The sequence below is a fragment of the Aureococcus anophagefferens genome, assembly GCF_000186865.1.
Source record: "Aureococcus anophagefferens unplaced genomic scaffold AURANscaffold_26, whole genome shotgun sequence".
In the NCBI taxonomy this organism is placed as follows: domain Eukaryota; class Pelagophyceae; order Pelagomonadales; family Pelagomonadaceae; genus Aureococcus; species Aureococcus anophagefferens.
In genome coordinates this window covers 457,202-469,652 of record NW_008705586.1, presented here as the reverse complement: position 1 = coordinate 469,652, position 12,451 = coordinate 457,202, and the positions used below count along the sequence as shown (strand labels likewise).

Sequence of the window (12,451 nt, the reverse complement as noted above, 5' to 3'; positions counted from 1 at the left end):
CCGCGCGACGACGACGACGACTCCCGGAAGAGCGACGACGACGACGACGCGGCGCCCGCCAAGGAGGCCGCGCCCGCGAACGAGGGCGACGACTGAAGCCCCGCCACTGGCAGGAACACCCCCAAGTCCCCGCGAACGTCCTAGGTTCCCCCGTCGAGGAACTTCGCGAACCGGGTCCCCGCGAGCTTCGACGCGACCTCGGCGTAGTTCGCGACCTGCGCCGCGAGGGGCCGGCTGTGGATCTTGAAGGTGCGCTGCTCCGTCGCGTTCGTCCCCGTCCCGCACGTCGCCGCGTCGTCGCCGAGGACGTAGGCGACGAGCCTCCGCCATTCCCGCGGGCCGGCGTCGGCGCTCGACAGCGCCTCGTAGTAGGTCAGGAGGCTCGGGATGCCGGCCCGCTTCAGCTTCTCGTGGAACTGGCCGAGCTCCCGGTAGGACTGCTCGACGCGCTTGAGGTGCTTGAGCAGCTCGCCCTTGGCCGTCTTCAGCGCGACGGCCTTCGCGTCGAGAATCTTCGCCGTCGCCGCGTCCGGGTGCGCCGCGCTGCCCGATTTTTGCTTGCCGCCCTCCTGGCGGTTCGACACGCGCGACAGCACGGTGCGCACGTGGTCCGACCGCCGGAGGACGACGAGCTTCACGTGCCGCCGCTTCCAGAGCGGCGCGAGCCAGGCCCAGTCCTTCTCGACGCTCTGCATCCACTTGAAGCCGTAGTGCGTCGCGAGGCCCGTCCGATTCGCCTTCGCCGCGTGCGCCGCCCTCTTGTCCAGCGCGTCGCGGAACTTTCGCGAGCAGAGCGCGCGGCCCTCGGCGGCGCCGCCGGCGCCATAGAGCAGCGACACGCACGTCCGCCGCGCGTTCAGGTTCCAGCGGTGGCCGTGGCGGTTGATCATGAGCTCGCCGTCCGTGACGACGCAGGGGTTCCGCGCGAGCTCGCTCATGACCCACGTCGTGCCCGTGCGCTGCGTACCCACCAGCAAAAAGTCGGCGGCGGCGGCGGCGATGCATGTGAGGAGCAGCGCGTTTCGCATCGCTTCGAAGAATGCTGCGCCTTCGGCGCTGCAGCGGTCACGCAACGCGCGACACCGCGCGTCGACGGACAGTTCCGTCGAGTTGGTTTTAGCGAGCCTCAACAATTGTGGTTGACCAGATGTTGAGCCAGTGGCAATAAAAGCTTGAGCCACCAGCCGCGCCGTCGCCGCGCTGCTTGCGCGCAGTCGCACCGCTCGACGCATGCGCAGCAGCGGCCGCTCCTGGGGCACGCTCGAGCACGCCGCGGGCTCGACGAAGCCGCTGAAAAGACCAACAATAATGGGCAAACTCATGACACTAATCAACAAGGCGTCGCAGACGAACTGCCCCTGGGGCACGCAGCGCTCGCACCTCATCGGCGTCTCGGCCGTCTGCTACGCGTTTCCCGCGGTGCTCGACCTGCGCGACGGGTCGCCGCGCTTCGTCCTGTGGCTGCTGCAGGCCTGGGCCTGCTTCTGGTCCGACTACCTCGACAGCGGCCGCTTCGGGTATAGCCACGCGTTCGACAAGGCGCTCGCGTCGTCGCTCACGCTCTACGTCGTCGCCCTCGCGCTCGCCCACCGCGGCCCGCTCTTCGTCGTCGCCCTGGCGCTGCCGACCTTTGGCTGCTACGGCCTCGGCACGGCCGCGCGCAAGGCCGGCGACTTTGCGCGGTACGCGCGCTGGCACGCGCTCTGGCACCTCTGCGGCGGCTGCGTCGCCGTCTTGACGCTCCAGAGCGCGCGATAGCGATGGCGTGATTTTTAGATGGTCCAGATGTAGTGGTAGTTGTCCGTGCGGGCGACGCCCTTGGTCTTGGCGAAGGCCGTGAGCCGCGCCATGCGCGTGTGGTTCTCGCAGAGCGCGAAGCCGTCCGCGTCGTAGATGCCGCCGACGCACTCCGTCACGAGCGAGTCGCCGCCCTTGCAGACCTTGTAGGCGACGCGGACGTCGTAGGTCTCGCCGACGACCGCGCGGTGCGGCGCGAGTTTTTGGGAGAGCTTGATCGTCGTCATGTCGACGTCGTCGTCCAATTTCATGAGCTCGGCCGTCGTCTCGTCCATGACGGCGTGGAGGGCCCCCGGGTGGACGCAGTCGACGGCGTACAGACCCTTGGACCCGTCGAAGACGGCCTCGAGCGCGTTCTCGGAGAAGCGGACCGTCCCGACGAGCTCGCGCTTGGACTCGTCGTAGAAGTAGCGCAGGTCCACGCCTCTCATCGACGCGGCCTCGGGCCCGGACGTCCACCCAAAGGGCATGGCGCGCATGTCGCCCGTCCAGGGGTCGTACAAGTGCTTGAGCCAGGGCTGGAAGGCACCGTCGGCCTCGTACTTCGCGAGCTTTTCGTCGCCCGGCGGGTACAGCGACGTCTTCCGCGGGTCGCCGGCGACGAGGGCCCGCTCCTGGTAGCGCCCGACGGACATGGGGTAGTCGACGAAAACTTTGGGGTCCACGGGGATCTGGTCCTTCTGGGGCCCCGCGACGACCATGGTCGGCGGCGGTTGGGAAGGGAGGTCTTCTAAACCCGTCGCGAACGTCGGGCACGCCACGGGGCCGTCGACGACGAAGCGCGCCGCGTAGCGGAAGTCCGCCGCGGCGTAGTGGCGCAGCATGGACCCGCGCACAGCGCGGCATTTCGCCACGGCCATCTTCGTGACGCCGTCGGCCGCGAGGATCGACGCGGAGCCGAAGCAGAAGAAGTCGACGTCCTTCGCGTTCGGGTGGATCTTCATGCCTACCAAGCATTACGGTGACGACTTTCCATCGTCTTCCCGGTCAACAGTCTCTCGAAAATCGTCGCGGCCACGGGACGCTGCTTCATGCCCGTGTCGCTGAAGAGCACGGCCTTGCCCAGGTCGTCGTCGTCGTCGTCGTCCTCGTCGCCCTTCTCCGGCAGCCGGCAGACGGCCTCGACGCGGTACGTCTCGTCCTGGCGGTGCGGCAGCTTGATCTCCGCGCGGAAGTCGACGAGGCGGCCTCCGGGTCCTCGCCGAGCTTCAAAGCCTCGAGCATGCACTCGTGGAGGCACGTCTCGATGCAGCCGCCGTGGATCATGTCGACGATCAACGACGCGTCGCGGCCGCCCTGCGCGCCCGGCCCGAAGCGGAGGCAGCCCTGCACGGCCTCGGCGCCGTCGTCGTAGAAGAGCCGCAGGTCGACGCCGCGCGCCGCCGCCTTGCCCGCGCCGTTGACGAAGGACGACGCGACGGGCAGCATGGCGCCGGACCAGGGGTCGAAGACGCACTTGACGGCCGCGGGGAGGCCCCGGTCCTTCCACACCGACGCGTAGACCGGGTCGTCGTCGGCGATCAGGCCGTCGACGAAGCACGCCGGCGCGCCGGCGCCGCAGACGACGGCGCCGGCGCGGTAGCGCGCCGGCGTCGAGGGTGGTAGGGAGTCCGCCGGCGGCAGCGCGTCGCCGCAGCGCGGGCCGATTAACGGCTTCTTGAAGCCCGATGGGTTCGCGGGCGGCGACAGGGCGCCCATGGAGTCGAAGTAGGACCGCTGCGTCGCCGGCGGCGACGGCAGGAACCAGCGGGGCAGGGGTTTCGCCTGGAACTTGCACTCGTCGAGGCTCTTGAAGAGGCAGAGCCACTTCTGGCACGTCTCGATGAGATCCCCGGGCACGTTGACCATGGGCCAGTCCGCGGGTTTTACGTTTTCGCCGCCGGTCCGCGCCTTCGGGAAGTTTAGGCTCTCGTCGTCGACCTTGACGAGCGTCTTCAGGCTCACCCAGCCGCGCACGGGCCGCTGGAGGCGCAGGCGCACGTCGCCCTTGGCGTTGAGCGCCTCCGCGACGGCCACGACCCGGGCGTCCTTCTTGAGCACGCAGACCTCGGCCGTGTCCGTCTCGACGCCCGCGCGGCAGATCGTGCCCTTCTTGCCCTTGACCTTGTACGCGCCGAGGGCTGCCATCGTCCACCGGGGCAGTCGAAGGCGAGCGGCTTCCGACTTCGGGAGGCAGCACCCTCGCTTCAAGTTGCAGCAAGTTACGCGATGCGGTTACGCGCTCGGCCGCGGCGCGTTCGGGTCGCCGATGCCGTACCAGCCGCCGAGGCGCTGGTGGCGCTTCTTGCCCCAGGCCGTGACGCGCTTGAGGATGTCCGACTCCGCGCGGTACGTGCGGTCGAGAACGTCGGGCTTCGCGAGCTCCGACGGCGCGTAGAAGCAGGTGTTGTAGTCGAGCAGGTCGTCCACGATGTCGCGCGAGATGGTCGTGCCCTTGTCCAAGTTCGCCTTGCGCAGGAGGAGCTGGAGGCCCTCCATGCGCGAGACGCGGCGCGTCGCGCCGTTCGGCGCGCCGGCGACCCACGCCGGGTCCTCGTCGAGGCGCCAGGGCGCCGCGAGCTTGGCCGCGTCGCCGCGGAGCTGGGCGCCCGCGTAGCGGAGGGACAGGGCGACGATGTGGTCGAAGTGCGTCTCGCGCGCGATGACCGTGGTCTTGCGAATCCGCATCGTCACGGTCCTCGAGAGCATCGCGTCGAGCTCCGACGAGCCCAGGCCCGTCATCGCGCGCAGCACGTCCATCAGGAACTTGACGGTTGAGGCGCCGGTGAGGAGCTCGCAGTTCGCCACCTCGGGGTACCCCGCCTCGCCGGGCAGGATCCCGTCGGGGAACAATTTTCTCAGGGCGGACGTCGCGAGCTGACCCAGGAGCCCGAGGCCCGAGCCCTCGTTGGCGCACATGCAGAGGCGCGTCTCCACGCCTTCGCGACCGCACTCCACGCAGCGGGGGGGCGACAGCTGCGCGCGCCACGGGTAGTAGACCGCGGGGCCGTCCCGCGCGAGCGTCGGCGCAGGGTTGCGCGCGTGCGCCGCCGCGACCTGCTTCTGCCGCTGGCTTCCGTCGTAGGCGTCGTCGCCGACGCAGGATTTGAGAATCTTGGCGCAAGCGCGCTCGTTGAACTCGTAGGCCCGCGACTCGAGGTAGTTCGGGTGCGCCTTCTTCTCCAGCCCCGACTTGCTGTAGAGCTCGGGGTTGTCGATGACGGCGCAGTAGTTGTAGACGTTGTGCGCGGGGATGAGCTGGACGGCGCCGTCGGGCGGGTAGTAGTAGTCCGCGACGTCGATGTCGACCTCGACGAGGCCGTCGTCGCAGCTCTCGCCCGTCGCGCGCGCGTCGTAGTACATGTCGTCGAGGAGGACCCAAACCGGCTCGCCCGCCTTGCGCTTCTTGTAGGGCGCGGGCCAGAGGCGGTTCGGATCGACGACCCCGTGGGAGCCGTCCTCATAGCGCACGCGCCATCGGCCGTTGGGGCACGCGACCGTTGTTACGACCGGCCAGTATTCGTTGGGCTCGCTGTTCCCGTAGAGGTGGTGCTGTTGGAACTCGTAGATCTCGTCGTTATGCTGAGCCATGATTGCGCGGGCGCGGAGCGGCGCGGAACGTCGAGGCGGCGCCGCACGAGCGGATGTGTCTGTTGCAACCGGCCGGTTTGTTCACCTTCGCCGTGCGAGGGCGGGGGACGAAACTTGATACGTGGGAGTCGGAGAGCGCGCTGGGGCTTCGGCAGCCCGACCGTGAGGCGCGGGCCGCCGCGGCGGCGAGACGGCGGCGCCGGCCATGGGCATGGACGCGCAGCTGTCGGCGATCCTCGGCGACATGGAGACGTGGCAGCGGCCGCCCCCGAGCCGGGGCAAGGACAGCGACGCGCGGCGCGACGGCGACGACTACAAGCACCGGCCGTCCTTCAGGATACAAATCTGGCTTCCGTGCCTTTTTTAGCCCACGCGTGTAGTCGACGACAGGGGCTGCTTCACAGGGCGTCGTCGAGTCGCGCGGCATTCCCCCGGTCTTCGGCCGCGGGATCCGGGTCTCGGCGGGCTCCGGCGCGGTCCCGGCGGCGGCACCATGGACGGTGCGCAACGATTAATCGGCGGTCCCGTCGACGAGGACGGCGAGGTGCGGTGGGCGGCGGGGCCGAGCCGGCGCTACGGCGCCCTCAGGGTCGCGGGCGCCGTGGCCTGCGCCGTCGCCGCCGCCGGGGCGCTCTCCGGCCGGAGCGCGGACCTGCCCATGGCCGTGAAGTCGCTGCTCTACGGGCGGACGCACGACGTCGAGCGTTTGGTCTCCGTGTACAAGCGGACGTACTTCAGCACGGACCCGTTCCACGACGGCGAGTTCCTCCAGAACATCCTGGGCATGAACGTCATCACGTCGCAGCTCGTGAGCCGGCCCGCGGTCAACGGGTCCTCGGGCGACGGCACGAGCACGTGCGCAAAGCGCGAGGTGCTGACGACGCTCGACAACTTCCAGCTCCACTTCTTCCACAGCTTCATGTACCCGGGCCACGAGAGCAGCAACCGCTGGGTCCAGGCCTGGAGCGAGGAGCACGAGAACCTGTCGAAGGAGCGCTGGGACGTCTTCTCCGCGCCGTCGCTGACCTTGTACAGCCCGTGGCTCACGCCGTTCATCCGCCGCGTGGAGCGCGAGGGCATCTCCCACCTGCGCTACTACCAGGAGCACGAGACGGGGTCGACGCTCTACAGTTTGCTCATCAACATCCCCTACAGCGGGCTGACCATCGAGGTCGTCTCCGACGAGGACCTGGTAACTTCCAAAACCGTGGACCACAACACGTTCGAGGCCATGATCGAGCGCATGTGCCCCTATTCTTTGATGGTGCACCAGGACCCGCGGACCCTGCGGAAGGTCCACGAGAAGCTGGGGGGGTTGAGCGCGAACTCGCACGGGTTGCCGGACCTGCTGATGGTTTCCATGGCCTTCCCGACGACGGTGCCCGCGCGCTTCGCGCACTTCTTCGAGTCCGTGCTCGGCACGCTGGGCATCTTCCCCGTGGGCGAGCAGTTCGAGAGCGCGACGTGCAAGACCTGGGAGGTGGAGCTCGCGTCGACGATGAAGCTCAACGGCTCGCTCGTCGTCAATCCCGTGTACATGAAGGCCGTCGCGAACCTCGGCGCTCGGCCCGGCCCGGGCAACTACACGCTGACGAATCTGGAGCACGAGGTCAACGGGACGCACCACAAGTACATGGACTCGCCGAATTCCGGCTGGGACTCGTGGATCGACATGCATCCCGGGTTGCACGTGAACACGCTCCTCGACGGCGCGCCCGAGGCCATGCGCAAGAACGGCTTCCAGTACACGATGCACCCGTCCTGCGTCGGCTGCAACGCGGGCTCCATGTGGTCCTCCGGCATCACGCCCTGGTCCATGGAGATCCAGGGCGCCTTCTCGAAGGACGACGAGATCCGCAAGCAGAGCCTCATCGACTACTGCTCGCCGACGTCCAACGGCGACACGCGGATCAACATCAACGAGATCCGCGACGGCCTCGTCGGCTAGGCGCCGCGTCGTCCCGCGCGGGGCGTCGCGGGACGCCCGCGCGGGGCCCCCGCGTTCGAACGCGCCACTCCGGCGTGCCCCACTATGCCCCTCCGTTTCCCCCTTTGTACCCGTACGCAATAACCTTGCGCATGAATTTTAGCGAGGGGTGGCGCCCGTGTGGCGAGCTTCGGAGACGTCGGGCCGCGCGGCGCGAGCGCGCCGAAGTGGAGAACGCAATGGGCTGCTGCCCCAGTGTGTGAGATGCGCCGCCGACGGTGATGCGAGCATGCGCGTCGCACTCGCGCTCGTCGCGCTGCGCGTCGCCTGCGCGCGCACCGCGCACGCGTCGCACCACGCTCGTCCCCAGGACGCCGTCCTCTTCCGCAACCGGAGCGCGCTCGGCGCCGGCGAGCACGTCTGCATCATGCACTTCCCCAAGACCGGCGGCACGAGCCTCCGGAGCTTCGCGATGTCCGCCGCGACGGCGTTGGGGGTACCGTTGCAGACGGCCTACGAAGCCGGCGCGAGGACCGGCCTCCCGCGGTTCGACGCCGCTCGGCCGGCGACGTTCGTCGTGGGGCACCACGTCGGCTTCGGTACGCTCCGGGGCGCGCGCGTGCGCTACGCGACGATGGTGCGCAACCCCCACGCCTGGCTCTACTCGCTGCGCCTGGACCTCGCGGCCAGCGGCCACTGGACCGGCGGAACTTGGACCGCCTTCCTCCGAAGCGCAGCTCGCGGTGTGCCCCGCGCTGGACCGCGGCGCCGCGGACGCGCGCTGCGACGCGCCGAACGCGACGAACGCCAACATGGTCTACGCCTGGGCCGCGGGCCTGCCGGCGGCGGCGGCGGGCTGCGGCGCGCTCGTCGACTGGTGGACGCGGCCGAGCCGGCTGCTGCTGGTCACGGAGCGCTTCGGCGCGTCGCTCTGGCTCCTGGCGACGCTCCTGGGCCTCGCGCCGCCACCGGCGCCCCCGCGCGAGAACGCGCGCGGGGGCGCGGCCTACGAGACGCGCGTGACGCTCGGCTCCGAGCGCGCGCTCGCGGACGCGCTCGCGGACACGTGCGTCCCGGACGTCTACGTCGCCGCGCGGCGCCGCTTCGAGGACGCCGTACAGCGCGCGCGCGCCTACTGCGGCGGCGGCGGCGGGCCCTGCGACCTCGCCTTCTCGGCCGTCGGCCGGGACATCTGGCCGCCGGAGGAGGCGGCGGCCGCGCGGCCGTGAGTCCCGTTCTTGGCGCGGCCCCGGCCTCGCAAAAGCGGCGTCCCAACGCAGCGTCGCCTCTAGGAGCGCCCGCTTACTCTGTGCTCCCGGGCTCGCTTCACATGTACTGCATGCAGTTCGCCGTCGTGGGCTTGACGTCGTCGACGGGCACGGGCGCGCGCTTCGCCGGGTCGAGGACGAGGCTCGAGCTCGGCAGCCAGACGCGCTGGCAGGCCGTGTTGTGCTGCGGGTCCGCGCCGGACTTGAAGACCTCGCCGATCATGCCGCTCGTGGCGATGCCGCGTTCCGGCCGCGCGCCGGAGCGGCCGATGGCGCCGTGGCTCGGGTTGTAGGGCGCGACGGGGTCCGTGCCGAAGGCGCAGCCGTAGGTCGTACTGAAGCGCTCCGGGTCCTCGGAGAGCGACGGCGCGGGGCGCCGCGTGAGGAAGCCGTTGCCCTCGGGCACCGCGAGCATCTGCGCGGCGCCGCAGGTCTCCTTCTGCGTGAGGGCGAACATCTGCTCCTGGGACTCGCCCTTGGACCGCGCGTGGAGCACGGCGGCGCGCGTGAGGTAGCTGTTCTCCGCGCTCGTCTTCGGGAAGGCCTCCTTTTGGGTCGTGCTGTAGCACCGCTCGCCGTAGTCGGCCATGACGCCGTTGAGCGCCGGCGCGCGCTCCTCGAACCAGTTCCCGTTCAGCGTCTTCTCCTTGTAGATGTTCATCATGCAGCGACGCAACGAGCGGCGGTCGTCGAGAGGCGGCGGAGAGGCTGCCCTCGCGTTACAGGCGGATGAGGCGCGGCCGTATCAGCCTCCGGCTAACTAGGATTCGCCTGTAAGCCCGTCGGCGAGGACCAAGAGCGACAGTATGTGCGACGCAGCGTCCGCCTATTGACGGGGTGTGGGGGCCGACGACGCGGCGGAACGACGCGGGAGCGGCGCTGAGAGCGGGGCGGCGCTGCGTGCTGCGCGGCGGTCGCGATTTCGTGGCGCTCGCCGACGCGCCGCAGCGCTCCGGAGAGCGCGTCGCCGCCGCCGCCGACGGGGGCGCGTCAACGCCCGGGGGCGCGCGCGCGTTCACGCACAGGAGCGCTCACGGTTGTGTTCCCCCGTCGCAGATCACCATGCAGATCTTCGTCAAGACGCTCACCGGGAAGACGATCACGCTCGACGTCGAGCCCAGCGACACGATCGACAACGTGAAGCAGAAGATCCAGGACAAGGAGGGCATCCCCCCGGACCAGCAGCGATTGATCTTCGCCGGCAAGCAGCTCGAGGACGGCCGCACGCTCAGCGACTACAACATCCAGAAGGAGTCGACGCTCCACCTCGTGCTCCGGCTCCGCGGCGGCGGCAAGGTCCACGGCTCGCTCGCGCGCGCGGGCAAGGTCAAGGGCCAGACGCCCAAGGTCGAGAAGCAGGAGAAGAAGAAGCTCCCCACGGGCCGCGCCAAGAAGCGCATGCTCTACAACCGGCGCTTCGTGAACGTCGTCGCCGGCGTCGGCGGCAAGCGCTTCGGCCCCAACTCCAACGCCGCCAAGGCGTAAGCGCGCCCCCTCCCCTATAAACACAGCCGCCCTAGTCCCCTTGTTGGTCTGGGCCGGTCGGTCGAGTTGGCGTCGCGGACGAGTCGCCGCGGGTGGGCTTCGAGGAGCCCGAGTCCGCGGCGGCCGCGCGCGCCGCGACGACCACCTCGTGGAGCGCGGCGCCCGTTCCTCGAGCGCGGCGCGCGGCCGAGAAGAGGCCCCGGCTGTACCGGAAACCCAGGCGCTTCGCGCGCCGCGAGCCGTCGAGCCGGTCGTGCCGGATCGCTGCAGACCTCAAGCACCGCGAGTATGAGCTAATCATGGCCTCGGTCGACGTCTTGTACGAGACGCCGTTCCCGCAGCGGTCGACGACGCGCGTGAAGAATGCGTGCGCCTGGGACGGCACGGGCCGCCTCGTCGTGGCGCTGAGCGACGGCGCGCGCGCGCGCGGCCGGCGCACGAAGAAACGGGAACTGCACACCACACAACAGTGAACCACCCGTAGGTGCTGACGCCGACGGCGACGCGCGAGGCGCGCACGGGGACGGTCGACGAGGGCCAGAAGCAGAGCGGGTGCCCGGCGCCCCTGGAGCTGCGGCGCCAGACCGCGGGCGCGGGCGCGCCGTGCCGGAGCGCGTCGTGGTCGCCCGTCGGCCTCGCGTGGGACGGCGGCGCGCTGCTGGCCACGGTGTCCGCGACGGGCGCCTGCGCCGTCTTCGAGCCGCCGCGGTGCTGGGCCGACTACGCCTGGGCGACGGTCGACGACGTCGCGGCGGCGCGACCGGGCGCGGACCGGCTGGCGTTGCGCGAAAACGGTTTCGGCGCGCCGGCGGGCGACGCGGCGGCCTTCGCCTGGTGCCCGACGACGAGCGACGTCGACGGCGCCCGGTTTGGCGTCGCGGCCCTGGCCCGGGGCGCGAGCGTGGTGCTGCGGCGCTACCGGCGCGCGCGCGCGGGCCGGGGGCCCAGCGCGGAGTTCGCCGACAGGGCAGCAAAAGGGTGATTCAACGTCGCATCAACGTGAGTGTTCCGCGCGCGCGCGTTCCGGAAACAGCACCCACGCTTCGAGAGCGCTCCGAGAGATGATCGCTCGTCCAAAAATCAGCCGAAACGAGCGGAAAACGACCGAGATAGGAGCCTTTGAAGTTGGGAATTTCGCACCCTTTTGCTGCCCAGGTTCGCCGACGAGGCGAAATTGCGCGACGGGCCCGCGTCCGCGCTCGCCTGGTCGGAGACGCACCTCTTCGTCGGCGACGTCCGCGGCGGCGTCGCCAAGGTCGGCTACCGCGCCGAGGGCGGCGGTCTGAGTTTGGCCGCGGACGTCGCGCTTCGGCACCCCGACGAGCGGCCCGTGGTGTCTTTCGCGGTCGGGTCGGGCGTCCTGGGCGTGCTCGCGGGCGCGCGGGCCGAGCTGTGGACCGATCGTGGCTGCGTGATTCTCCCCGTCGACGACGCGAGCTGCCTCGCCGTGCTCGACGACGAGCGCGTCGCGTGCGGCGGCGCGGCGGGCGGCGCGCGCGTCTTCGGCGTCGACGGATCGCCGAAGGGCCCGCTCTTCGACGGCGGCGACGTCGTCTTCGGCCTCGCGCCGTCGGCGAACGGCCTCTGCGCGGCGGAGATCGCGGCGGAGGAGCCCGACTTCGCGAAGCGCGCCGAGGGCTTCGCGCGGCTGCGCGTGCGGGCGCTCGGCGCGCGCGACGCCGCGCTGGGAAACGCGGACCTCCGGGGCGCGTCCCCCGCGGACTTCCTCTGGGTGCGCCAGTTCGCCATCACGGCCGCGCTCGCGGCGGCCCACGGCGACGGCGGCGACGACGCGCCCGCGCGCGCCGCGGCGAACGCGCGGGGATTGTTCCGGTCCGGCGCGTGGCGCGGCGCGCGGCGGCTTCCGCCCGGCTGCGAGCACCTGGGCAGGAAACAAAAATATGCAACACGACTTCAATATGCATGTCTTCGCACGGTTTCGACATACGTTCTTCATTGTCTGAAAAGAACTCGCCGAGAGAAAACGATTCGTCCAAAAATCAGCCGAAACGACTTTGATTTGACCGAGATAGAGAGGTTTGAAGTCTTTGATAGACGGGGCGTTCCACTGGTTGTTTCGCACGCAGGCGAGCACGCGCTGGCCTGCGGCTGGGGCTCCGAGCCCCGGGCGCCGCCGGACGCGCTGCGGGCGCCGCGCGTCGCGGCGGCGGCGGAGGCGACGCTCGCGGCGCTGCGGAGCGCCCGGAGCGACCCCCGGGGCGAGCCGCTCACGGCCGACGAGGCCGCGCTGGAAGACCGCCTCGCGGCGTTCCTCCGCCAGGCCGGCGACGTCGCCGGGTCGCCCTGCCCGCTCTGCGAGGCGCCGCTGCCCCTGTCGCGGCGGGACGTGCTCCGCGGCGCCGCGGCTTCGGCGTGCGGCGCGGGGCCCGTGGACGTGTGCGCG

General features: G+C 70.5%; 4 protein-coding genes across 4 annotated transcripts; 3 read left to right on the top strand and 1 right to left on the bottom strand.

The window, feature by feature from the left end:
• Positions 1-1,912: 1,912 nt before the first annotated feature.
• On the bottom strand, positions 1,913-5,139 carry AURANDRAFT_66817 (hypothetical protein; the record flags this gene model as incomplete). Its single annotated transcript, XM_009042071.1, has 5 exons — positions 1,913-2,009; positions 2,116-2,743; positions 2,767-2,938; positions 3,742-3,900; positions 4,099-5,139. 5 exons carry the CDS (start codon positions 5,137-5,139, stop codon positions 1,913-1,915), a joined length of 2,097 nt encoding a protein of 698 aa, XP_009040319.1.
• Positions 5,140-5,860: 721 nt separating this feature from the next.
• AURANDRAFT_66816 (hypothetical protein) lies at positions 5,861-7,315 on the top strand (the record flags this gene model as incomplete). Its single annotated transcript, XM_009042087.1, has 1 exon — positions 5,861-7,315. One exon carries the CDS (start codon positions 5,861-5,863, stop codon positions 7,313-7,315), a length of 1,455 nt encoding a protein of 484 aa, XP_009040335.1.
• A 2,309-nt stretch (positions 7,316-9,624) lies between these two features.
• On the top strand, positions 9,625-9,858 carry AURANDRAFT_8050 (ubiquitin; the record flags this gene model as incomplete). Its single annotated transcript, XM_009042088.1, has 1 exon — positions 9,625-9,858. A coding segment is annotated over one exon (234 nt), but the record flags the coding sequence as incomplete, so codon positions are not given.
• On the top strand, positions 9,853-10,035 carry AURANDRAFT_18130 (hypothetical protein; the record flags this gene model as incomplete). Its single annotated transcript, XM_009042089.1, has 1 exon — positions 9,853-10,035. A coding segment is annotated over one exon (183 nt), but the record flags the coding sequence as incomplete, so codon positions are not given.
• Positions 10,036-12,451: the final 2,416 nt, after the last annotated feature.